The sequence below is a fragment of the Sarcophilus harrisii genome, chromosome 6 (assembly GCF_902635505.1).
Source record: "Sarcophilus harrisii chromosome 6, mSarHar1.11, whole genome shotgun sequence".
Taxonomy (NCBI): Eukaryota; Metazoa; Chordata; class Mammalia; order Dasyuromorphia; family Dasyuridae; genus Sarcophilus; species Sarcophilus harrisii.
The window spans coordinates 185,902,256-185,929,043 of NC_045431.1; the positions used below are offsets into that span (position 1 = coordinate 185,902,256).

At 34.9% G+C, this 26,788-nt stretch overlaps 1 protein-coding gene across 3 annotated transcripts in view; it reads right to left on the reverse strand.

The window, feature by feature from the left end:
• The window catches only part of GRK4 (G protein-coupled receptor kinase 4), a 131,720-nt gene that overhangs the window by 3,411 nt on the left and 101,521 nt on the right, over positions 1 to 26,788 (reverse strand). The window contains exons 10-15 of one of the 3 annotated variants that reach the window (XM_031942455.1): positions 22,083 to 22,120; positions 19,239 to 19,328; positions 16,144 to 16,352; positions 11,399 to 11,536; positions 10,648 to 10,727; positions 2,541 to 2,621 (exon numbers count right to left, since the gene is read on the reverse strand). In XM_031942455.1, coding sequence (XP_031798315.1) covers positions 10,653 to 10,727; positions 11,399 to 11,536; positions 16,144 to 16,352; positions 19,239 to 19,328; positions 22,083 to 22,120 — 550 coding nt within the window. In that variant the 3' untranslated portion in view covers positions 2,541 to 2,621; positions 10,648 to 10,652. Of the gene's footprint in view, positions 1 to 2,483; positions 2,622 to 10,647; positions 10,728 to 11,398; positions 11,537 to 16,143; positions 16,353 to 19,238; positions 19,329 to 22,082; positions 22,121 to 26,788 lie in introns of those variants that run through there. The other 2 variants (XM_031942453.1, XM_031942454.1) reach the window with 2 other exon arrangements.

Below are 26,788 nucleotides of genomic sequence, written 5' to 3' on the forward strand. Positions count from 1 at the left end.
AAATTAATTCTGTATGCATAAATCCATTCCTAAGCTGCTGAGTGAAATCTGCCACTCAACTGAACAGTGGCTGCCTTCAGTGAGGCTTTTGTTACTCTCCACCTGAACCATCATCATTGCTGCTTAACTTGTCTTTGTCCCAATCTGTCCCTTGTTTCACTCCTTAATTAATTTTATTAGGCAAAGATGTAATTAGGTCATTCCTTCAATCAATACTCTTAAGGTCCACTACTGCCTGCCCTGAGCAAAACGTTCCAGTTATCTATTAATACTCTTTTCCGCTGGTTACATTCAATCAAAAGGTCTATATTCTATGGTTCTGTTATTCAAAATGATCAAATAAATCTGAATCTAAGTAGGGAACAATTTAAATCTAGTAAATCTTCAAATGCCTTCAGAAATGAATTGAGAAATGAGTTAAGGCTTACTACTCTTAAGCCCTGCCTTCTCTCTACACAGAACTTAGTGGAATAATCCAATTTATATTTTAACATCAATCACAAAACACTCCCACTTCTCACAGTCAAATCAGAGTGCCTAGTTCAGCCTCCCTGTTTTGAGTTGTCTCTATTTAGTAATTTCCATGATGTTTTCTTGCTATGATTTCCCTTCTCTTTTCAGGCATGCCAAACATGCAGACAACTTTCAAGTACAACTGAATTGTATTTAAAATGCAATTGGGAAATCAAATCCAATAAAATAAAATACAAATACAATTAAAAAAAACACAGATAACATTATACTTTTAAAACTAACTCAATATGCTGCCTGGAGGGAATCTTTATTGTGGATTGGTGGTCCTGGTTTCTATTTGAGTTTGAAACTATTGCTCTTGGGGACAAACTCTCTTCCTTCCTTAATTATAATTAGTGATAAATACCATTAAGATGTGTTAATGAAAGAAATCTATGGCAAATCTTAAGGCTCTTATCATCATTTGTTCGTACACCACATATGTTTTTCCTAACATGAGTCATTCCAGAAACAAATCACTTTGTTTTTCTAGACTTTTTTTTTTTTTGGGGGGGGGGAGAGGGGAGGAGGCAGGAGGAAATAAAACCTATGATTTCATTGGTATTAGGTAAGCCTGGTGAGGAGAATCACTTTCTACCAGTATAGATCTTCAACTGCTTTGCAATGTGTAATCCCAGTGAGAAGCTGGGGCACCAAGAGGTGACATGATCTGCCCAGACTTCTTCCATGTACTATAACAATAGTACCCCTCAGAAGTAAGACTTAAACCCAAATTTTCCAGACCCAAGGCAGGTTCTCTATTCATTATGGCATGTATGTTTACTCTGTTGTATTAATGTACTTACATAAATTATACAACAAAAATATATAGCTATTGTAAACTAGTTCAGAATAGATTGGTTTAAAAATTCCTCTCACAACAATGGAGGGAAAAAAAGCATTCCAGAAGCCATGGTGCATTTTAAAGTTGTTGAAGCTCAGAACTTGTTCTTCCTGAAAAAAGGTTGCTGTTCTTTGCTCTAGTCAAAACAAATTTCTTTTTGTCCCTTCTACACATTCCACAATTTGAGATCTTTGTTCATACCACGTCCCTCTTTTCTTCATCGTGCCAGCTGGTTGAACTCTTACCCTATCCTTAAAGACCACAACAAAGACTACCTCTCTTTCTGACGTAAGAGTACCTATTTTGTATATTTATATTCCATTCTACTTTATATTACAGTAATTATGTAAGCACTCCCCTTCTAATTGACCAAAAGCTCCATGAGAATCACAGGGTCATAGACTTCATCAAACAAATAATGTGTCCAGTCCCTATTATCCTAGCACAAAACTAGAGATATGAAGCCTGAAGGGATTTAGTGTCACCTTGGTCATCCTCCTCATTTTATAAATATAAGAACTAAGGTAAGGGAAATTAAGTGACTTATCCAAAGTCACACTGAGCCACATTTAAACCCCTGCTGACTCCCAAAGCACAGTTCTATTTTAATGCTTATATTTCCCATCTAGCACTTAGCATAATTTTTTTGCATATAGCATATCCTTAATAATTATTTGTTGAATTGAAGTGCTTCTAGGTTCTTCAAATACCATCTCCTCATAAATGCACTAAATTATTTACCTAGATATAACATTTTCTCTCAATAATGGTGCACTTTCAGAGAATACAAATACCCCCAAAGAAGACTATGATGTAACATATGGATTCCTAGTCTTCACTGCAGAAATAAGCCTTAGAGAGGCTACAGGTTCTGCAGGCAATTCTCCATCATACTGAACTAAGCAAACAGATGGCCACCATCTGCTCCAACTTATACAAACTAGAGTAAATGAAGCTTTCATGTTTCTAGTCAATTGCTAACTGCAGCACTTTTGTGGTCATAGATTTGGTATACCTCCTTGCCCCTACCCTTTTAGTGATATTAGCTGAGTAAATAAAATTTAAAGTTAAATTGACATTTTGCCTTCATTTATAGTTCCTTTGACCTAAATTAAGGGTACAGTACCTCATTTTGCCAGGGGATGGAGACACAACCTGTAACAAATTTGGAATAGAAATCATCATCTGTAGTATCCAGGTTCACTCCTTTTACTGTCGAGAATTGCTCAATATCCAAAACGTCCTTACAATATACTGCACGTGGCTGTGTATAGAAAGAGAAGAAAGTCTTTAATATCTGTACAATTGCTTGCTTACCTCGAACTAAAATATATGAATACAAAATACACATGTATTTTTAAAATTTCTCTTTAAAGCTGGGACAAAATTTTTACACAATTCACCTAATGCACTTCTTTAATGATCTAAATGGTACAAAGAAATTAATTCTCTAGTTAGAAATTTCTCATTTCTAATCTCTATAAGACCCTGGATCTAATCTCCTACATCACATCACATATCATCCTCTTGTGAGGCATGGTCTCTGACACCATCAGATTCTTGACATTTTTTTTCTCCCAAAAGGTAATGATTTAAAAAAAAAATTCATTAATTTTTGACATTTACTTTTATAAGATTTTGGTTTCCAATTTTTTCTCCCTTGCTCCCCTTATCCATCCCCCAAATGGCAAGCAATTTAATATAGGCAATACATTAAACATCTTTTCACATTAGTCATATTGTGAAAGACTCAGAACAAAAGAGAAAAAGAAAAAAAACAACTAAAAAAGTTAAATAGTATGCTTTGATCTACAACATTCAGACTCCACAGCTCTTTCTTTGGATGTGGATAACATTTCCCACCATGACTCTTTTAAAATTGTCTTAGATCTTTGTATTGCTAAGAACATAGTCCTTATACACATATAACAAATCTGTGAAGGAGACACTATTATTATTAATCCCATTTTACTAATAAGGAAACTGAGTGAACAGAAGTCAAATCCTTTGCCTAGGGTCACAAAGCTATTATTGTCAGTTTGGATTCGAACTCTGCTCTTTCTGAATCTGTTCAGCACTATCTACTGCATTACTCTGTTTGCTGAATTGAATGAAATTGGAAGGTTCTTACAAGATCTGATCTAATTCTCTCAGTTTATAAGTAAAGAAACTGAGACTCAAATTGGGGGAAAGGACACTGCATTACTTTGTCTAGATTTTTGGGATTAAGTGGCTTGGAAAATGAACCCAGGAATCAAAATCAAAAAATACCTGGAGTCATTAAAACAGATATCCTCCATGATAGAAATATACTGCTCACACCCACAAAACAGGACATGAATTCAGATACCAGTTCAACTAATATATATATATTTTTTTGCTATGATTTTTAAAATAAAATGGAAATATAATTAAAAATAACAAAGTGGTGTTCTAAAAGAAAACTCATGATCCCTGAAAGCTTTCAGCATAAATAAAGCACACTTTGGATGCAAAGATAGAGGTGAATTTGTCCTTGTCCTTTAGGCTTACTTGAAACTTACAAGACAACTGTAACACAAGACATGGAAAAGGTGATTTGTGTGATTCAAAGATATGTCTATATGTCTAGTGTCAAGCTCTATGAAATTCAATGTATCCAAAAGAAGACTCAACACAGTGCTTAAATAAAGAAGGGAAAGGGACCTGTATGTGCACGAATGTTTGTGGCAGCCCTTTTTGTAGTGGCTAAAAACTGGAAACTGAATGGATGTCCATCAGTTGGAGAATGGCTGAATAAATTGTGGTATATGAATATTATGGAATATTACTGTTCTGTAAGAAATGACCAACAGGATGATTTCAGAAAGGCCTGGAGAGACTTACACGAACTGATGCTGAGTGAAATGAGCAGGACCAGGAGATCATTATATACTTCAACAACAATACTAGATGATGACCAGTTCTGATGGATCAGGCCATCCTCAACAGCAGATCAACCAAATCATTTCTAATGGAGCAGTAATGAACTGAACTAGCTATGCCCAGAAAAGAACTCTGGGAGATGACTAAAAACCATTACATTGAATTCTCAATCCCTATATTTATGCACACCTGCATTTTTGATTTCCTTCACAAGCTAATTGTACAATATTTCAGAGTCTGATTCTTTTTCTACAGCAAAATAACGTTTTGGTCAGGTATACTTATTGTGTATCTAAGTTATATTTTAATATATTTAACATCTACTGGTCATCCTGCCATCTAGGGGAGGGGGTGGGGGTGGGGTAAGAGGTGAAAAATTGGAACAAGAGGTTTGGCAATTGTTAATGCTGTAAAGTTACCCATGTATATATCCTGCAAATAAAAGGCTATTAAATAAATAAATAAATAAATAAATAAACCAAAAACAAACAAAAAAAAAAAAACCAGTGCTTAAACAACCTTTCTCATTCCTAACTTCACAATTTCTGTTGAGGGTAATGGTCTTTCCACAAAGTCAATGAGTTCAAGAGCTCAAAGAGACCTCAACATAATCCAGTAGGACCTAAACCCCATTAAAATAGCTCCCCACCCAAGCTTCTGCATTCAGCACACTTGAGGAGTCCACTTCACTTCTGGGCATCTCAATCTTTACTTAAAATTTCTCTTCTCAAGTCTAAATAGGTTGTCACTTCATTTTGGAGCCTCGAGGTCACCCTTAACTCTTTCTTTTCCTTTACCAATGTGTCACCTTCAGTTTCATCAGTAACTCCCAGTCGCAACACTAATCCTGGCGCTCATCACCTTTCCCCTAGACCATTGAAGGAGCCTCCTAAACTGATCTCCTGTTCCCAGTCTCTCTTCATTCTAAACAATCCTCCTCACAGCTGCCAGCTGACATTCCTAAAACTGGGTCCAACCATGTCCCTCCCTTACATAGGAAGCTGTCTATGACCCTTGGGATAAAACATAAACTCTTCTGTTTGGAATTTAAAGCTGTTCTTAATCTGACTCCACCTTCTCTTCCCAGGCTTACTGCACGCTATTCTTCCCCACACTTTACTTTCTAGCCAAATGGACATGTTGTTCCGTCTTCCCCAGCTGTGCCTTAGGACAGGCTGCTCTTTGACTGCAATACACCATCTTCTCACCTCCACCTCACGAAGCCCACAACCTCTCTTCCAAGCTTGCTTTAAGTGCCCCCTTCTTTGCAGAGCATATCCTGATCCACACCTCTCTCTCAGCACAGATTCTTGTGCTGATTAGCATACTTGTTGTTTCCCACCCCCCACCCCCCAAATAATAGCCCTTTAAGGGGAGAGATTTTTTTGTGTTTCTCAAGGGAATATATTCTTCCACTATCCTTACCCCAAAATGCAGTCAGTTGCCAAATCTTAATCTACCTTCACACTCTCCTTCACATCTACCCCATTCCTTCCAAGTACACATATACTATTAATTATAATTATATATGACCTCCTATACATATCAATATCTCTTTGTCTCCAAGTTCACGCTATTCTAATTCTACGCTCTATACAGCTATCAAGTTCATTTTGCATCAAGTTATTCCCTTGCTCAAGTCTTCAGTAATTTTCTATTTCCTTTAGGATAAATTCTAAACTTCAATCAGCCTTTCCAACCTTAATCCTTCCTTCATTAGGTTCTAGCCCACAGGACTACTAATTGTTCTCCAACCTCACTATCTTTTTACTTAAATACATTTTCTCAAGCCATGCCTCTGTGTTTGAAATACATTATTCACTCTTCTTATTTTTCAGGTGGAAGATTAAAGCTAATCTTAAGGTTATGAACACAGATGTCTAAAAAGAGGGAAGCACTTCCCTCCTTGTCCTCCACAATAGAAATAATAAAGTGTAGAGGAAAGACAGGTTTATGGAGGAAGATATTTTGGGTAGGAAATGTTCCACTATTGATAATGAAGGGCTAGAATTCAGATTAGGATTTGATATCTGGATTGGGAGTCACTGTTATAAAGATGAATGAAACCATCAAAAGAAAGGCTGTCAACTTTTAACAGTAACAAGTTTTGACTAAGTACATATGATGTACTAGATATTGTACTAGGTGCTAAGAATACAAAGGTAAAAAGGAAATCATTTCTGTCCATAAGGATTATATTTTATTAGGGAAAAAAGCACATACACAGATAAATAAATTCAAAACAAATACAAAATAAAACCAAAAATGGTGGGGTGTAGAAGCTGCTCAGATTGGGTAGGTGCACTTCCTTGGGCAGGCAGTGGCATGTACTGAGCTGCCAGGAAGGGAGTGTTTCTAAGAGGGGGAAATATGAAGGAGAATAGGGAAAAGCCTGGGCAGTGACTCAGAGAGAGAGGATGGAGTGCTGTGCACAGGGAAAGCAAACAAGAGCATGGCTGGAGTGCACAGCCCCTGATGAGTAGCAGCATGGAATAAATCTGGGTCTACACTGTGAAGCCTCTCCGTGTCCAGCAGAGTTTATATTTTATCTTAGAGGCAATATGGAATCACTGTAGCTTTTAAGAAAAATGCCAGTGTCAGATTTTTCAGTCCTTAATCATTTGGGTTATAAAGTAGTGCTTTTGTTTCACAAATCTAAACCCATGGATATTAATAAAATCGCTGAGCATGAGAACACAGACCCAGGGAGCCCTGGAAGAGGACATATAAGGGGCAGTATACAGGGCAGAGATCATCCAGGAAAGGAAAATTGAGAAGAGGTAGTGAGACAAATCAAAAGAAAACTCCACTCAGTATTGCAGGTAGGTGAGAACATAAGACTGCAAAGAGTTTAAGAAGGAGAAGGGCTGAGACAAGGTCACTGGACTCGGCAACTAAGAAATCATTAGTAATCTTGGGGAAAAGAGTTTCAGTTGAGAAGTGGTGATCTAAGCCAAACAATGAGAAGTAGAAGATAAGAAGTTTAAATTTTTGAGTTCTAGGTTTTTTCCCCTATCCCCACCCACAATGAAGAAACCACATGTGAAGTTATGCAAGACATTAACATAGATGATTCACCCTAAAGAAAATAAAAACCCTCAAAAAAATTAAGTTAAAAAGAGAGAGAAAGACAGAGACAGAGAAAGAGAGAGAAAGCTTCAATCTGTATTCAAAAACAATCAGTTCCTTCTCTGGGTATGGTTAGGATTTTTCATTGTAAGTTCTTCAGAGTAGTCATGAATGATTGTACTACTGAGAATAACAAAGTCATTTACAGCTGCTCATCCCAGAACATTGCTATTACTTTATATACATTTCATTTTGCTTGATTTCATTGAAGACTTTCTAGGTTTTGTTTTTCTTTTGTTCTGAGAGCATCCTGCTCATCATTCCCATAACACAATAATATTCTATAACAAATTTATAGCTATTTAACCAATTTATTGAGCCATTCCTCAGTTGATGGGCATCTCCTCAATTTCCAATTTAATCATCCCTTTTTTACAGATAATGAAACTGAGGCAGTTAAGTGGTTTGCATAAGGTAAATCAAACTAGTATGGACTTGAATCAGGATTCAAACTGAGATCATATTTCAAGGTGTACTGTCATATCCATTAAATCAGACTGTCTTTCCTGAGAAGCTAGAATGTTATTATTAGTTTATTCTCTTTCTTCACAGATTACTGATTTAGTGCTGGAAAGGAACCTCAATGGTATTCTTAGTTTCCTCATTTTATAAATAAGGAAACCTGGCATTTCGGAATATGATCTCAGGTTCTGATTCCAAATCTAGTGTTATTATTACTATAATATGCCAATTATATGACAAAATCAAGTAAAAGTATATATTTTTTTGAAAGGATGGGGGAGATCTAGATGTGTTTGCAGTTAGCAATGACTGAGCCTATGTTGAGAGAGAATGATAACCAGAGAGTCCAAACCATGATGGTTTTGGAATCAATTGCATAAATAATTGTATCCCTAGAAGCAAATGAGATCAAGAAAGTGTAGGGGGGAAAAAAAGGAAAAAGGGGACCTTCTGGTTCCTAGTTAATGGGCAAAAGAAACTGATGAGTAATGAGACAAACAGAAGTAGGAGAAAAGAGAAGTGCATGGCAGATGGCAAATATATCATGGGATTAGGAGAGCAAGGAAGGAAGAGTTTGATAGCTACAGAACAGGAAACGTAGGGACTGATTAGCATAGTCTCCTTATGGTATCGGGCTTGGCAAAGTCAATAGGCTATTAGGTATTTGTGAGGCCAGATAGTAAAGGAGGCCATTCATTCTGCATGGGCTCTGGTGAGGAACTTATTTCACTCTGCTTTTCTTCTCCTGGTGAGGAGCTAGCTCCAAGATGGAGTCAATCAACAGTAATGGCAGCCAAGAAGGTCATGGAGTGAGAACGCATCTAATTCCACTACTTTTGAAGGGAAGGCTGTGGCTAGACCATAGTGGCCACACTCATGGGTCATGTGACAACAGGGAGAATGTACAAGAACAAATTCACAAAGGTGATGATGGGAACACATTTTGATGGACTTCACCCACCTGGTTCCTAGGCTGAGTGGTTTCAAAGGACTGATCAGACTTACACATTCAAGTAAATTGTAAGGATCTTGCTACTTCTATCACAGGCAAGTCTGAAAGAACAAGGAAAGGCTCAGAAGGTGCTGTCAAGGATAAAACTGTCACTGCTCTTGTGACAAAGGCCTCACTGTCCTGTCCTTTAGTATGCTTCATGCACCAAGTAATTTAGAGCACATAGTCAGAGTGCCACTTTCCTCAGGGACACTAACAAAAATATAGCAGGCGAATTGGAAAGCAAATGTGCAAACTCTTTGACTCAACAATATTACTACTAGCTCTAGATTCTAAAGAGATCAAAGAAAGAGGATTAGCATCCCTATGTACAAAAATACAGAGAAACTTGGAAAGATATATGAAATAATGCCAAGAGGAATGAGCAGAATCAGGAGAAACATTTATAGTAAAGTTCACTGTATTATTAGTTTTACTTTATTACAAGAGACTTCTCATGAATTAGGAATAATCTGAAAATATTTATAATACAAAAAACCCATCAAACACTTAAAAAAGTCAATTAACATTAATCTAAAGACAAACAACTCTGAAAGACTTACCAACTTTGCTCAACATAACAACCAATCACAATTTCAGAGAACTCATGATGAAAGATAAAACTCATCTCTAATAGAGAGGTGATGGACTCAAGACATTTCTGGGGGATGTAGGCAATGAAGGAACTTGTTTTGCTTGACTATACAAGTTTCTAAGAGGGCTTTTTTTGTTTGTTCTCTCAATGGGGGGTATGGAAATGAGAGGGCAAGATTTTTGCTAATAGAAAAAAAATTCAGCAACAACAAAAACTGACCCAGTACAAGCTATTCAAGTAATCAGATGTCTCAGAATTACACTGCTTTATCACAGAGTTATAACCCATTTCTTCTGATTTTTCTGCTTCCAAAACAAAGAGCTCCTAGAGAAGTGGGAGCTTATCAGTTTGACGATACTTTTTGAACATGGCTTTGGGACTTGTGAAAAATCGAAACTGGAGGACAACCTAGTGCAACATGCAGAAAGGAGGAATGATTATGGTTAAGGATAAATGGAACTTCTGATCCTTGGCTGCTGTTGTAAGTGGGGGGGGGGGGGGAGAACCAGAACTCGGGGGATGCTCACTACTGGTCCTATCCTGCTTCCTTCTTTGTTAGGGTAGTAAGGGAGAAGAGAGTGTATCATGCTGCAAGTAAAATGGGTGAGACCATCAATGCAATCTGGATTTTCCTGCTTTTATGTGCTGCCTAAGAATGGAAGAAAGATTAGTACCCTTGTTGGGGGAGACTGGCAACAGCTGCTGTCTTACTAGCTCAGCCTTCCTAGCTTCCTAGCCCTGCCTTATTTGTCATGCCAATATGAGTATTGTCCTCTTCAAATAAGTCACTTGGAAAGGTGATACATCTATTCAAAAGTTACAGATTTAGAGTTGGAAGGGATCTTAGAGATTCTTAGTTCAATCGCCTTAATTCATAAATGAGAAAATTAAGGGCCAGAGACTTGTTTGAGGTTACATCTGTAATAATGTAACCCAGATGATGTGTGAACTTCAGGCCTCAGACTCCTGCAGTTCTATGCAGTACTAGCAGACTCCTGCTAGCCAATGATACTGACTTGGTTGATATCATTTTTGGAACTTTTTTTGGAGGGGGGGGATTTAATATGAAAATAATTTTTCCTCTTCAAGGGAAATCGTGATAGTAAGCATTTAACCATTTCAGAAGCCCTTATATTATCATGGAAAATAGTTGAAAAAACTTAATCTCTATAAAAGAACCAGAATTTAGGAATACCTAAAAGGACCAACCTGTGTCACTGATGCATCTGGTCTTTAGAGGTAGAATAACATGCTTTATTTCTTTTGTTATATGAGAAGTCTTTAGAAGGCTAAGAAACATTGATAACAAAGATACAGAAAAAATCATGAAGTATGAAATAGAAATAGCTAACTTTATCTAGTTTAAAATGTCCAAAAAAATTTTCATTTCAATTGATTCAAGTGGTTCAGTTGTTAAAAAGTAAATTCTATCACAGTAATAATGAATCTAAGTGCTTTATAAATTTTCAAGTGCTATATAAATGCTAGCTATTATTATTATTAATAAAGATAGCGATTAGTTCAGTTTAGGGAACTTCCAGGTGAGGAACTATCCCCTTGCCTCTCAATCAGATCATCACAACTTAAGCCTGAAAAAATTGCCCAGAATCACACAGGTAAGGACACGAACCCATGTGTTTCTAGCTCAGGAGAAAAGTAATGACAATAGTGAGAAAAACAAAAAGGAGTGATGATAAGAATGAAGCAAATTTATTTGAATTAAAAAAAAAAAAAAGATAAAACTTTAAAGAGTAAATATATGTATGTATGTATGTATGTATGCATGTATGTATGTATATATCTACACACACACACACAAAATCAATATATATATTTTTTCCCTCTGGAAAGACCTCCTTTTAGGGGAGCAATCTACAAAAGGGGAGAGGATCTATTTTCAATGTACTGTGGTGTTTACGCTCCTAGATGAATGGTGGTTCTGAGCAAGGTTTATACTTACATCAGGAGAGAAAGGGGGATCTAACATGTTTGCTTCCAGCCTTTTGAAGTTAATGTTCTTGAAAATAGGATGCAGCTTTACACCAGCCGCTCCTTCTCCTTTGCAGCCTAATCGTTTTCTTGGATCCTTCTCAAGTAACTGCATAAAAGAGAGTAAGGGGATCAATTGAATTCTTTAGGCTAAAATGAAAAGTATTTTGTTAGAAAACTCCTCTAAAATATAAATGAAGTTCTTTTACAAAAAGAAGAGGAAAATTTCAAAGGATACCAAACATTATAAGTTCAGACTCTACTAATTTGGAATTTGTGATATTTTTAGCTGGAAGCTGCTAAAGCATTATTTATAAAGTAAGGATTTGCTATTTAAGTAACAATGCTAAAGTAGGTCAGAAATACTCATAAAAAGGAAGAGAAAATACCTGTTAAGTACTTCTGAGATACAATTGGTAAAAAAATCATGAAAATATGAATATCCCTCTAATTAAACTACTGCTTACTCACATTATTAAAATCCTGAATGTATACCTCTGAAATCTGTGTTGGCCTATGTATCTGATTAATGCAAAAACAAAACAAAAAAAACATGGGAGCTGCCTACATCTTTGTATAATAATCAACATCATGGATAGAGATTTTCGGATAAGGTTTTGACCCTTTTAGAGGGATGGAAACATTAAGTTCTTTTCAGGAATGGATCCAGAGTTTATTTAGATTTCCCACTACAAAGATGTACTAGGTAAACTCAAATTTCTTATAAGGAGATGAATATATAAACGTAAGCAATAATTTACATACTGCTATAATATCTACATTGCTCTGAGAAGTCCTTGAGAAACCCACTAGAACGTGGGCAGAATTAGCCTTGTATCAAGCTGAGTTAACCTCCTCTTGACTAGTTTCACTATCATATGTTACCTACTACTTTTCCTAATATAAGCCTTTGCTCGTTTCTTTTCCAGTTTCCTCTGCCTAGAAATGATCTTGAATTTTTTGCCCTGATTTTAGATAATTTTTATTTCTTAATCTCAAAAGTGCTTCTTTCCCTTTTGATCTTTGTTTGATGAAACTTTGATCTTGTATTTGGATTGTGCCTTTGGAGTATCATATCTACAAGTCTGCATGTAGTCTGAAAAATGACACCTTGAACTTGGACTGGGTGTTTAGATCCTTTAGAATGAAGGTCCTCAAAACTAAGTTACATAGGCAATGCCTGGTCTACTTTGTGGTAGAGGATAGGGAAAAGAACAAGTAACGTACTAATTTCATTTATTACTTCTTAGGTATTCTAAGGAAGGGAATCTAGTAAATAAAATGTAGACAGAAAAATCATAGTATTTCCAGTCTCTGTTTAATTTAATTTCATATAAATTATATTATTTCTACAGGAAGTAATCAAAATTGCTCAAAATTTACCATGAGGAAATGGCTAAACAAATGCTGGTACATGAATGTAGTGCAAGATTATTACACCAAAAGGGATTAGAAATGGACAGCTTCAGAAGAAACTAGGAAGATCTCTAAGAAATAAGCAGAAAAAGGATAACAATTTATACTATAACAGATAAATGCCTTTGAAAGATTTTAGGACACTGATCAATTCAATGATAAATCATGAAACCCGAGTATGGACGATGAAATATACCATCTACCTCTTACCAGAAATGATGGATTTAAGAATGCAAAATGATACACAAACATATTCCGACTTGATTAATGTGGAAATTTGTTTTGCAAGACTATATTTGTTGAGGACTTGCTCTTTCTTTTTAAAAAATTGTTCAATGTGGGAGGGTCAGGAAAAGGGAGAGATAATAAATATTTGTAAAAAAAAATTTATTTTCTGTTAAAAAACATTTTCCTATAGGATTATAATTGCATTGCTCCTTTTAATTTTAACAAGTCTTTTGAAGTCTGAGCTAAGTAGTATGCTATATTGAGAAGAGTCCTGGTAGAAGTGTCATGAAAGTTTGGCTTCATGGTTTATCTGGGCAATTAACTGATCTTACTTTAGCCTTAGCTTTCTATATGGGAGACCTTATAACCTCTGAGATTCCTTCCAGCTCTAAATGTTTACTGTGATGAAGTCAACTTTTGCTTATATTTTATGATATTACTGAAAAGCAATGGAAAAAGTAAGAAGATCTAGATTTGAATTTTGTATTATCTTGGGAAAGTCAAAGAAACCTAGAACATTACAGTTATATCTAATTATAGAATTAGAAGGGATATTAGAAATCCTTTAGTTAAACCTCTTCATTTGACTCTTTTTACTCAGACTCTAGTCGAAGTAATATTACTGATATTGAAGATAGTTTTTGACACTTGGCCTTTCCTCTAAAAGGTGAATTGTATTCAAAAAAATATATTTTTTAGAACTTAATTGTGAAGCCCCCCCCACAGCAAGTATGGATCAGCTATCTATATTCAAGTATTTAGCCTGAATATATGTGCTAATGAAAATTACTATAAATAATAAGTATTAGCTACCTAAAACCCAGAGACAAGGAATGGACATGTTGGAAGCCTTTCCAGTAAGATCAAGTATGAAGCAATAACTCCCATTGTTACTCTTACTATTCAATACTGAATTAGAAATGTTTATAGCAATAAAACAAGGAAAAGAAATTACAGGGAAAAGTGCAGAGAGAAGCAAAACTATAATTTTCTCCAGGTGATATGATAGTTTATTTAAGAATATCTAAGAGTCTACTAAAAATAATTATAATTAGCAACTTCAGCAAAATTGCAGGATATAAAATAAACACATACAAATTAACTGCATTTCTGTATATTATCAACAAAACATAGCAGGAAGAGATAGAAAGAGAAATTACATTTAAAATATCTACAGATAGCATAAAATATCTGGAAATTTTATAAACACAATTATAAAGTAATTTTTACACAAATAAAGACAAATCTAAATAACTGTGGAAATATTAATGGTTCATGGATAGGCTTTGCCAATATAATAAAAATAGCAAAACTAAATTAATTTACTTACTCAGTTCCATACCAATTAAATCACCAAAGAATTATACTTTATAGAACTAGAAAAAAAATGACAAAATTCATCTGGGGGAACAAAAAATTCAAAATATCAAGAAAATCAATTAAAAAAAAATTAGGAAAAAGGAGATCTAGCAGCATCTGATCTCAAACTATACTATAAAATCATAATTGTAAAAAAACAAAATTGTTACTGAGTAAGAAAGAGAGAAGTTTATCATTGGAAGAAATGAGGTACTAGGCATACAATTTACAGAAACAAATGAGCACAGTACCTAGTTTTGGTAAACTCAAAGAACTCAGCTGCTGGGCAAGAACTTATTATTTGACAAAAACAGGTGGGAAAACTAAAAAATGGTCAGGCAGAAACTAGGTACCGACCAGTATCATACACTGTATACCAAGATAAGTTCCAAATGGATATATGATTTAGATATAAAGAATGACATAATAAGCAAATTAAAGGAGAATGAATGTTGCCTGTATGAATAGAGGAAGAGTTTATGACCAAATGAAGGATGAAAAAGGTTCATAGGAAGTAAAATGGGTAACTTCAATTGCATAAAATGAAAAAGTTTCTATACAAACAAGACCAAACCAATAAAAATTAGAAGGAAAAAAGGAAACTGGGATGGGGGGAGTCTTTGTACAAAGTTTCTCTGATGAAGGTCTCATTTTTAAGATATAAAGGATATATTTGACTGAGTCCAATTTGTAAGAATAAGAGCTATTCTCTAATTGATAGATGGTAAAGCATAAAAATAGGTAATTTTTAGAGGAGGAAATCTAAGTTACCAATAGTCAAATTAAAAAAAAATTGCTCTAAATCACTAATAATTAGAAATATGTAAATTAAAACAACTCTGAGGTACCACTTCATACCCATGGAATTGGCTAAGTTGATTAAAAAAAGGAAATGACAAATGCTAAAAAAGTAGTGGAAAAACAGACTCTTTAATGCACTTTTGTTGGAACTAATCCTATCATTTGGGAGGGCAATTTGGAATTATGGCCCAAAAATTATTAAACTATGCATATCCTCTGGCCCAGCAATATCAGTTTTAGATTGATACTCCAAAAGATAAAAGAAAAAAGGACTCATTTGTACAAAAACATTTATAGCAGCTTTTTTTTTTTTAATGTGGTAAAGAACTGGAAACAGAGACAATGCTATCAAGAGAGTGGCTGAAAATAAATGTGACAGAAAACTGTTGGGCTGTGAGAATTAAGAGAACAATTCCAGAAATACCTTGAAAGACTTGTATAATCTGATGCAGAGGGAAGCTAAGACAAGCATGAACACAATTTATACAAAAAAAATTACAAAATTCTAAGGATAATTAACTCTGAAAGACTTAGAAACTTGATCAATACAATGACCATCACAATTTCAAAGGACTCATAATGAAATATGTGATCTATTTTCATATAGAGAAGTACAGGTTGAAGTATATTTTCTTTTCTTTTTTTAGACATGAATAATACTGGAATTGCTGTGAATGATTGTCTCTCTAGGTATATATATTTGTGTATGTGTGTATATACATACACACATACACATATATTTGTAAAAGGCTTTTCTCCCTTGCTTTCTCAATGACTGGAGAAAGGGAAGGGGGAGAGAATTTGGAACTGAAAAAAATAAAACTGAATTAAAAAAAATAAAACTACTATAATTACAGTGCTTTAAAACGTGTTAGAAATTTATTTTCCAAACCTCTATATATCTTCACCCACCATCCTGCAGATAGACTGTGCCTCCTCAGAAAACTTCTCTGAGTACTCTTCTTGATCTTCCTTTACTCTTCGATCTACTTCTTCACGTTTGACTTTCTCTTTGCGTTTCCTGAATGGTGACTGTCCCTGAATCATTTCATAAATTAGGCAGCCAAGTCCCCACCAATCAGGACTAAATGTATAGTTTTCATTATTGATAACTTCTGGAGCTACAGAGGTAGGAAAAAATAATAAAAATGACACATATTTAAGATTATCTTATACCTAATTAAAAATACTTTAATACTTAAAAGGATTTATGTTTTCTTCTTTGTAAGATTCTTTCCACCAAAAACAAATTTGGTAGATGGTCTTGGAGAGTTCTAGTGGATTACAAATTCATTACTGCACAGCTAACTTGAATAATAAGTCCCTCTAGACTTTGACATCCATATAGTGTATCACTAGAATTTTCTTGAAAACTTTCCAGATTAGTAAGATAAACATGCCAAAGCTTACGATTCACTGGAATGCCCCCATGCACCAAAGATTACACCTCCATGATTATAAAGAAGGGAAAGGGACCTGTATGTGCACGAATGTTTGTGGCAGCCCTTTTTGTGGTGGCTAGAAACTGGAAACTGAATGGATGTCCATCGGTTGGAGAATGGCTGAATAAATTGTGGTATATGAATATTATGGAATATTACTGTTCTGTAAGAAATGACCAACAGGATGATTTCAGAAGCCTGGAGAGACTTACACGAACTGATGCTGAGTGAAATGAGCAGGACCAGGAGATCATTATATACTTCAACAACAATACTATATGATGACCAGTTCTGATAGACCAGGCCATCCTCAGCAACGAAATCAACCAAATCATTTCCAAAGGAGCAGTAATGAACTGAACCAGCTATGCCCAGAAAAAGAACTCTGGGAGATGACTAAAAACCATTACATTGAATTCCCAATCCCTATATTTATGCACACCTGCATTTTTGATTTCCTTCACAAGCTAATTATACAATATTTCAGAGTCTGATTCTTTTTCTACAGCAAAATAACGTTTTGGTCATGTATACTTATTGTGTATCTAATTTATATTTTATTATATTTAATATCTACTGATCATCCTGCCATCTAGGGGAGGGGGTGGGGGGGGGTAAGAGGTAAAAAATTGGAACAAGAGGTTTGGCAATTGTTAATGCTGTAAAGTTACTCATGCATATATCCTGTAAATAAAAGGCTATTAAATAAAAAAAATTAAAAAAAAAAAAAAAAAAGATTACACCTCCATACCACAATGAAACATTATGGAATGTTATTTGAGAAATTTCAAATAAAATAATAGAAATTTACATTTTTAATATTCAAAGAATACAAAACCAATCTGGAATTACTACACTAAACATCTGATACTAGGATGTTCCTAGGAAAAATGTACAATTATGTATGTGCCTCCCTTTCTCTGATTCTGATTCTTTAATATCATTTGTTCTTCTAGACCTAGCATAGTGCTGGGCCCTCAAGTGCTTCATAAATGTTTGTTAAATGATTTTTCAATTTGCTTACCACCATCTAGACCAATCAAAACTATTGATAGGCAATAAAAACAACAGAATGCAAACTGTATTCTTCTGATGAGAGTGGGTCTTCTGGCCTTCATTCATGGGGCTTCACGACAATCAAATTTTATGCAATGACAACTAGAGAAGTAAAGCTTATATTAAATCTAATCATCTAACATGTACCTAATATGAACATAAGATACTTTTTCCTTTTTGATGACTTCTGCATTGTAAATGTATCCATTTCCTTATGTGTGAGGATTCAAAAAGGTGACCTATACAATGAGGGAGGGATATAGTTCACCTAAATTTTAGCAGATTCTCTGGAAAAAAAGTCTTATCTGATTCTTTTGGAGAAGGTGAAGATGGGGAATAAATGAGAATACAGTGAGATGATTCAGAACTAGCTGGATTCAAAGAGGGGCTGCAAATGGTTCAATGTTGATGGGGTTATACATACTGGCAAGAACTATTTTAACATTTTTATCAACTACTTGGAAAGAAGCACAGATATAGCAAGCTCATCGAATTTGCAAATGATATCACACTGTAGGAGATAGTTAACATAATGGATTACAGATTCAGGATCCAAAAAAGTTCACTTTCATAAGATGACATTAAATAGAGATACATGTAAACACTAATAAAAAATTAACTTCACAAATATAAGCTGGGGACACATTGGCTAGATAATAGTTGTTCTGAAAAACAGATTACTAGTAGATGTAAGCTAAATCTTTCAGCTTTGTGAAGGGATAACCAAAACCAAAACAAAACCTAATATGCTGTTGGGTTACATTAAGAGAGAATATAATTTCCAGGAATAGAGAGGTATGTTGGTTTTGAGATCATCCTGGAAATGGAGGTTCCAGAAGCCAGCCTTCATTCCTTCTCCTAATTCTCTAGATTTCTTCTCCCATCTCCCCAAATGGCTTACTTTATCCTTTCACCTTCAACTTTCTTTTATGTGTTCCTTCTCCCTTTTAAACATAAGCTCCTTGAGAGCAAGGAAAACTTTCTTTCTGGTGGTATTTGTATTCCTGTCATTAATGAGCACATAGTAAGTGCTTAATAAATGTTACTGATTGTTAAACTGAGGTTCCCAGACTAAACCCAACTACACAGCTGTGGTCCTGAACACCGGGTGTCCTGAAAAGGTAGACCCTAGTGGCAGTTATCAACAGGTGATGTCAGTGGATGACAGCAGGGTCCCTTCTTCACAGGGATTGATCCCCTCAAGGATGGCTATGAGGGCAGGAAGCAAGGCTGGTGATCTATGTGGCAATATTATTCCCAGGACTCTTAGACTTGCCATGACACTATCCCCACCACATATTGAGGAGAAATGATGAAGATGATATCAATGTTAGAAAAGCCTTGCACAGGCTGTTTATTGTCCCTTCCCCTATTCTGTTAATCAGTCAATCAATTAGCATTTTACTATGTGTTAAGCACTGTACTGAGCTTTAGGGATACCAAAAAAAATCTTTGTTTACACAGAATGGATGTAAAGGAAATTTAAAGAATTATATACATCTCACATACCCATGTAGCCAATTGTTCCAACTCTTCCTCGGATTGTTTCTCCTTCTGGGATCTGCATAGCTAGCCCAAGATCTGAGATTCGAATATGTCCTATTTATGTTTAAAATAAAAAAAAGTAAAAGCAAATGAATTCAAAACATCAGCAAAGAAAATCATAAGCATGAATCAAAGTTTTGTCTTAAAAATGTTGAAAATGACTCATTCTAAAACATTTATGTTTAAAATTCATATTACATATCTTGACATTTACCAAAAATATCACCAATTTATTTTCATCACTAACAAGAAATGAAATTATGTTCGGTCATTCATCCATCATGACCCAGATATACAAACACTTCAAGAAACCTAAATACAATGTTTATTTATTCACTACCAGAAGATGAATAGGTTACAAGGGAATTAAAAAAAAAAAAAAGATCTCAGCTTGCTGGCAATAAAGTTGATAAATTAACCCCTTTGGTAAATAAGTACAAGTTGCTTACATACAATATAGAAATATGAAAGTAATTATACTAAAGAATTATTATTGATGGAAAGTAAAAATAAAATTTGCAATGGTATTTTATTTCTTTCTATTATATATGGTTAGGACTATACCAGTGACTAATGTATGAAGCTGGAATAAGATATATCTTTCTTATTGTCAGTTGCTAATAAGCATTTTGAAATTTTCTGTCAAATTTTAAATTCTTCTATAGTTTTCCTAATTGATGGTTTAACTTATCAAAAAGAATGGATTCTCAATCCTTATGTAAACCTTTCTATATACTGTAGCCAAAATGAAAGGAAATAAATTCGCAAATTTCCCATAGAAAGTAAAATAAGGAGGTTAACTTTTTAACAAAGAAAATGAAGTGAACTGTCCAAGGTTTCCTGTGTACTTCAGCAGAGGTGGGTTCTAAAGGATCCCAAAGGAAGAGATGGAACGCTTATCAAGTGTGCAAACAATACTCAGCTTGGAAAGGCAGCTAAGAAAACATGAGGTAGGAACCAAGAGATCTTAAGAGGCTACAACACTGGACTGAATCTAATAAGATGCCATTGCAGTCCTAAAAGTCTTCCACTTGGGCTACAAGTGCAAAATATGGGAGACAATGCCAGATAGAAATTGGTCTTAGAAAGATCTGGGGTTTTGGTGGATAGCAAGCTTAGTGAAACAAAAGTCTACCATGGCAACCAAAAAAGCTGAGAAAAATTTACAATGCATCAAGAGAAATCTAACTTCCAAGAATTAGAAAGTGACTATCCATTGGACTTTGTCCTAGTCAGATATCTGAACTATAAGCACTATATCATAGGATCATATCAGTTTAGGGCTGGAAGGGATCTTAGAGATAGGTATCTATCTAGCCCAGCTTCCCCATTTCATAGCTGAGAAAGCCAAGGGCTAGCAGCTTTAGGTGTCTTGTCCAAGATCACAAAATCAGTAAGCATCAGAATGAGGATTTTAAAATCTTCTGGCTTCTGAGTCAGTGCTTTTATTCAGTTCTGCATATCATGTTTTAGGAAGGACATTCCCTCAGGTCTCCACTGTACTCTGGTCGCATAGGTAAGTATGAAAGACTCTCCACTCAGGTTGGGTTTATCTACCCAATGTAGAGGAAGGTCTATATCCCACTGAGAGTATACTCCCTAATAGTTATCTCTGCTAGTTGATAAACTATGCCCTATATTCAAGAACCCAGGCCAATATGTGAGCATTAGAACTTGGGGAGCGAGGAGAAGAGCCTTAGCAACCCCATCTCTGCACAGTTATTTGTCTGTTTTAGGGAGTGGGGGACAGGGGAGGAGACAGGATATAGCACATTGAGAGGCTTCAGAGTTAAGTGATTGTATAGCAAAAGTTAAAATTTCTCCCTTCTCCAGTTAAACTCTTTTTTTTTTTTATTTTTTTTTTTAAATTTTTTATTTTATTTTATTTTATTTTTTTTAATTTAATAGCCTTTTATTTACAGGATATATACATGGGTAACTTTACAGCATTAACAATTGCCAAACCTCTTGTTCCAATTTTTCACCTCTTACCCTCCCACCCCCTCCCCTAAATGGCAGGATGACCAGTAGATGTTAAATATATTAAAATATAACTTAGATACATAATAAGTATACATGACCAAAACATTATTTTGTCCAGTTAAACTCTTAATTATTTCTCTTTTCTTCTCTTTTTTTGTCCTTTTCTTAATGGGATGGGGAGGGTACGTATGATTAGTTTTTGAATCACTAAAAGGATTTTGATAGACCTTATTTTCTAATTAGAAGTTACATCTAGTTTTTATCTTTATCCCAACTTTTTTTTATTATACACATTTTCACATGCAAAGAATAACAAAAGCTTGCATACGAACACATGAAAGTCTATATAATAATTTAAGATGGTAATACGAACACTGCCTTGCTTGTGGGCTTTTTCTAATCTCTTCTGCATTTCATTTATTTTTTTATTTATATAACTAATTCCCATACCCCTTTATAAGTGTACATCTAAAAAATAAAATTTTCCCTTGCCACAAGCACAGTTAAATAAAACAAATTCAGTCAGTAGTGGTGTCTGAAAATGTCCAGCTCATTCTACACCTCTATTCCATTATCTTTCTAGAGTATGCTTCATCACCATTAAGCTGGAGTAGTTATTGGTCACTACAATGTCTCCCCTTAATAGTATTTTATTTTGCTAAGTACATGTAAAGATAGTATTTAACATTTATTTATGTTAAATTTTTTGCCCTCTCTCGCTTACCTTCTACCTCCCTAGGACATGTCCAAAAAGATGTGAATAAGATCTGGTTAATAAATGTTGATTTATATCAACCTATAAATTGAAGGCATGTCATCACTTACCACGATCATCCAGAAGAATGTTTTCAGGCTTCAAATCTCTATAAAGCAAAGAAAGAACAAAAGCAAAATTATAATCTCTAATTGCAAAACAGTGATAATCATATTCACTCGAAAGTCTATAAGACAAAAAAAAAAAAAAAAAAAAAAAAAAAAAGGTACAAGTAAAAAGAAAAGAAGCTGACCAACTTACAACTTCTTCATATTGTAATTTTCACAATCTAAACTGAGTAAAAAACCAAAGATGACAATCACAATCAACATACAGTGTCAGCTAGATGATATCGTAAAAGGTAAAAAAGTGATTTTTTTTTTTAGCCTAAGGAAACAAATATGTTACCCAAAATGATTTCATCTGATTTGAGATGTTAAATGTTTGACTTCAAATGTGGTGTCTCATATTAGATAAATCTGGCATATCTCCTATCAGACATAATTAAATAGTTCTCAGTGACCTTTCTGAACCAAAAACAGAAACTTATTTGAAAGTGAGTTATCATAAGGAATTGGCAATAGAATAGAAGCCCATTAGCTGGGGAATGGTTGAATAAATTATGATATATGAATATAATGGAATATTATTGTTCTATAGGAAATCATGAGCAATCTATTATCAGAAAAGCCTGGAAAGACTTACATGAATTGATTCTGAATAAAGTGAGCAGAACTAGGAGAACACTGTACACAGTAAAAACATGAGTTTACTATAATCCAGATACTGTATTAGGTGCTGGGGTTTGAAAAATAAAAATGAAAACCTTTTCTCTAAAAGCTTGGCATAAGGTAAAAACTGGGTGAAAGTCACACCTGCCAAGATCTAGTTTTCTGATTGTGTAGATCATTTGTCTTCTCTGATCCTCATTTCTTCATCTGTAAGATAAGGTAATGACATTACCATCAATCTCACAGGATTGTTGTGAGATTCCAATGAAATGATACTGGTAAAGTACTTAAAAAGGTTCTAAAAATGCTAAGTAGTATTGTTGTTGTTGCTGCTGTTGTTATTATGGAGACATGTATATAAGACTATATACAAAAGATATAAATACAAGATAATAGGAGAAAGAATTTAAATGGAGCTTTGAAGAAAACAAAACATTTTCAGAGAAGGTAAAATGAGAGTGCCTCTCAAGCATGTCAGTTAGCTTGTGTAAAGGCCCCAGAGTATTGTGAGGACCAAGAAGGCCAGCTGGGCAGAACCAAGGTGTGAGTGAAGGGTAGAGTTAATATGTTATCAGTCTACAAAGGTAGTCTGGCTTTAGACTGCAAGGAACTTCCACTGCCTAACAGAGGAGTTTGTATATATGATCCTAAAGGTAAAAAGAGCATCAAGCTGGAGTTTATTGAGCAGCAGAGTGACATGATCAGATCAGTGCTTTAGAAAAACCATGCTGGTAGGGATACAGAAGATGAATTGGTGACATTCAGTCAGAAAACATTTACTACAAATCTGCTTCAAGCCAGAAAAGTGCTTTAAGTGCAGAGCATACAAAAAGAAGCAAAAAGAGAGTTTCTGCTTTAAGAAAATTACAATCTAATGGGGAAGATAAACTTTGTGTATATACACACACACATTTATCTCAAGTTATATACAAAATAAGAAATAATCCTCTCTTTTAATTATTACAAGAAACAATCCTTGACCACAGACTGGATGTGGAGATGGTGAGAAATAGTGAGGAATCCAGGATGACATCTAGGTATGAGTCTGAGGGACTGAGTAGATGCTACTGCTCTTGACTGCAACAGGGAAGTTAGGAAATGGGGAAGGTTTGGGGGAAAAATAATGAGTTTTGGACATGTTGAGTTTAAGATGTCTACTGGAAATACACTTCAAGATGCCTGAAAGGTACTGAGAGATGTGAAGTTCAGAGAAGTAAAAACTTTTCTAAGACCACATGGTTAGTGAAGGGACAAAAATGAGATCCAAACTCGGGTCTGCCAACTCCAAATCCAGCTATTTCCACTACATTGCAGATGTCTCTGCTGCTCAACAGCCCACTGCTCTTTCCACAGTGAAGATGATGTCATCTGTTTTTCATTCTACAATCCAACTCTCTCACCAAATATAAGAAACTCAATGAATATTAATTTATAGATTAGATGGCAAAAATTAATATAAAATATCTTTCTTCAATCATCTGAAACAAAATCTATCAGACTTTTTTCATGACAAACTACATTTCATCACACACAAGTATTAGGTTCTTCCTGAAAGACACTGAGAATTTATCATTTAGACTTGTTATACCATTTTGACTAATTTTTAGAACAGTTTTACTGACTTATCATAATGAGCAACTTTCCTATAAACAGGATGACAGATGGAAACAGTTATGCCACAAGTTTACATCTGTTAATTTTTATGAAATCAAACCCTAGCAAAAATCATCCAAAATCCACATGAGGTTCTTGGATCTCACTGTTTAATTTTTGGTTGTTGACACTGACAAATATTTGTATAAACACATGTAGGCAGACACAATTTTCTCAGCACTAGAGAAAAAAGCTGAGGCCTGGGTGTATTTGGCTCCTGGTGAATTAATGATCACAGTAGCTTATACATTACAATTGCCTTACTTGAACATGCAACAAAGAACTTCCATTTTTGGCTCTTTATGCCATTCTTTCTTTCTTTCATTTTTTTTTGGGGGGGAGGGGGAAGTTGAGCTAAAGAAGAATAAGAAGCAAACAGATTTGAATTTAATAATAGTTACACATTCTTATTCATTAGTCAACCTATTTTCTAGATTTAAAAAAAAAACAAAACCCACCACAAACTACCACTCTTTCAGGTAAAAAGTTGTTCCCCCCCAATCCTTTCCTGAGCCTTCAAAAATCTTCTACAGTCTCATTCTTCTTTTCTTCCTATCTGTATCTTATCATTGCACTCAAAAGGCTCCAGAGGAGAGTGAGGCTGGTGACTTCACATAGCCCTTAAGTTCAACTTAAATACAACTCACTTAGGTTATGGTATCACCTTCCTGATGTCATTCATAGTCTTTTTTGAGAAAGAAGGATGAACAATGTATGAGTAGTGGTAGTAGCTGTCCTGGTGGAGACCCAATTGGACAGTTCCAATTGGGTCACATAGCTTACTCCTTCTTTCCTCCTTCTTCTCCCTCTGTTCATATGGGGTACCATACCCTTACCTGCCAATGCTCTGCCCAAAGGAATGTAAACTTAGATTGCTGAAACCTCATAAGGTATCTTGGAGTTTACAGGAGTTTCTTAAGGACCATGTTGTTTATTTTTTAAAAATTTATTTATTTTTTATTTTAATAGCTTTTTATTTACAAGTTATATACATGGGTAATTTTACAGCATTCACAATTGCCAAACCTTTTGTTACAATTTTTCCCCTTCTTCCCCCCACCCGTTCCCCTAAATGGCAGGATGACCAATACATGTTAAATATATTAGAGTATAAATTAAATACAAAATAAGTATACATGAAGGACCATATTTTAAACACAAATTATTCAGGTCCTCATTGATTGGCTAACAATAGTTTCCAGCCCAAGACCTAGTAGGTCACTGGACCCTAATGGCTCAAAAGTGAACATAAATAACAAATGTTTCTGTTTTGGCCAGAAACTGAGAATCTTCCATTCCCAAAATGATTTTTTCTTGGAGGGAGAGGGGAAAGACTAGTTAAAAGAGGCCATTCTTTGCCCAATTTCTTACCTAGCCCTAATTACAGAATGGGCATTGCCACAGTCAAACTGAGACCTAGAAAAGATCTAAGCTTAACTTAAAAAGCAAAGGTCTCTCACTACATTTGGGGCCATCTTCAGTCATCTTTATCTTTCTACTGGACCCAGAAAGTGAGGCTGGTGACTTGTATAGCTTTCTCTTACTTAAATCCAATTCACTGGCATGTCACCTTTCTGATGTCATGGCCCTTTTTGAGAATGAAGGACAAACAACAACAAATGGCAACAAAAAGAATATTATTGAAAAAAGACATACTTTGATATATTTCAAAAGTGATCAAGTCCATTAACAGATATTCAAATATCTTTCATAGTTAATAAAGTTATATGAAATTTATTTGAGTTTCTCAATGCCATCAAGTTTTCAAATATTTGTGGAAGATCACACAAATAAAATGGGATCTTCACAGTTATGTGCCTGTTAAAGTCCTAGATACAAACAATTTTTAAAAAAGTAAAGCAGAGGCAAAACTGCTTGATTTAACAGATATTAACTGATTAGCATCACAGGGATTATAGAAGTAACCTAATCTAACTGTATTAGATACTGATAATCAGAAGATTATAGATTTTAAGCCGAAAGGGCCTTTAGAAGTCAGTTAATTCAATATTCTTTTTTTTTCTTTTGGGGGGCAGGGTGGGGGGAAGATTTAACTCTGGAGGAGTTCAAGGACTTGTCCAAGTCACAAAGGCTGGACAGGCAGAGGAGGGGTTTGGACTAAGTTCTCCAATTCAGAATCTGGAATTATTCTCACCATGCCACAGATATACTTTGCAAATTTGTGCTATGGATTGCAATCTATAATAAGAAGTTGGGTAAAATAGTAAAGAGCAGTTGTGGCAGGGGTTAAACCAAAGTAGTTCAATGACTTTATTTTTACTAAATGTTTGAAATTAACAACTAAAACAAACTGTTTAAAGACAAAAAACCACCTCTACTCCTACTTCTAGTACTGATAATTTAGGAGAAACAATTCAATCATGGGTCCAATG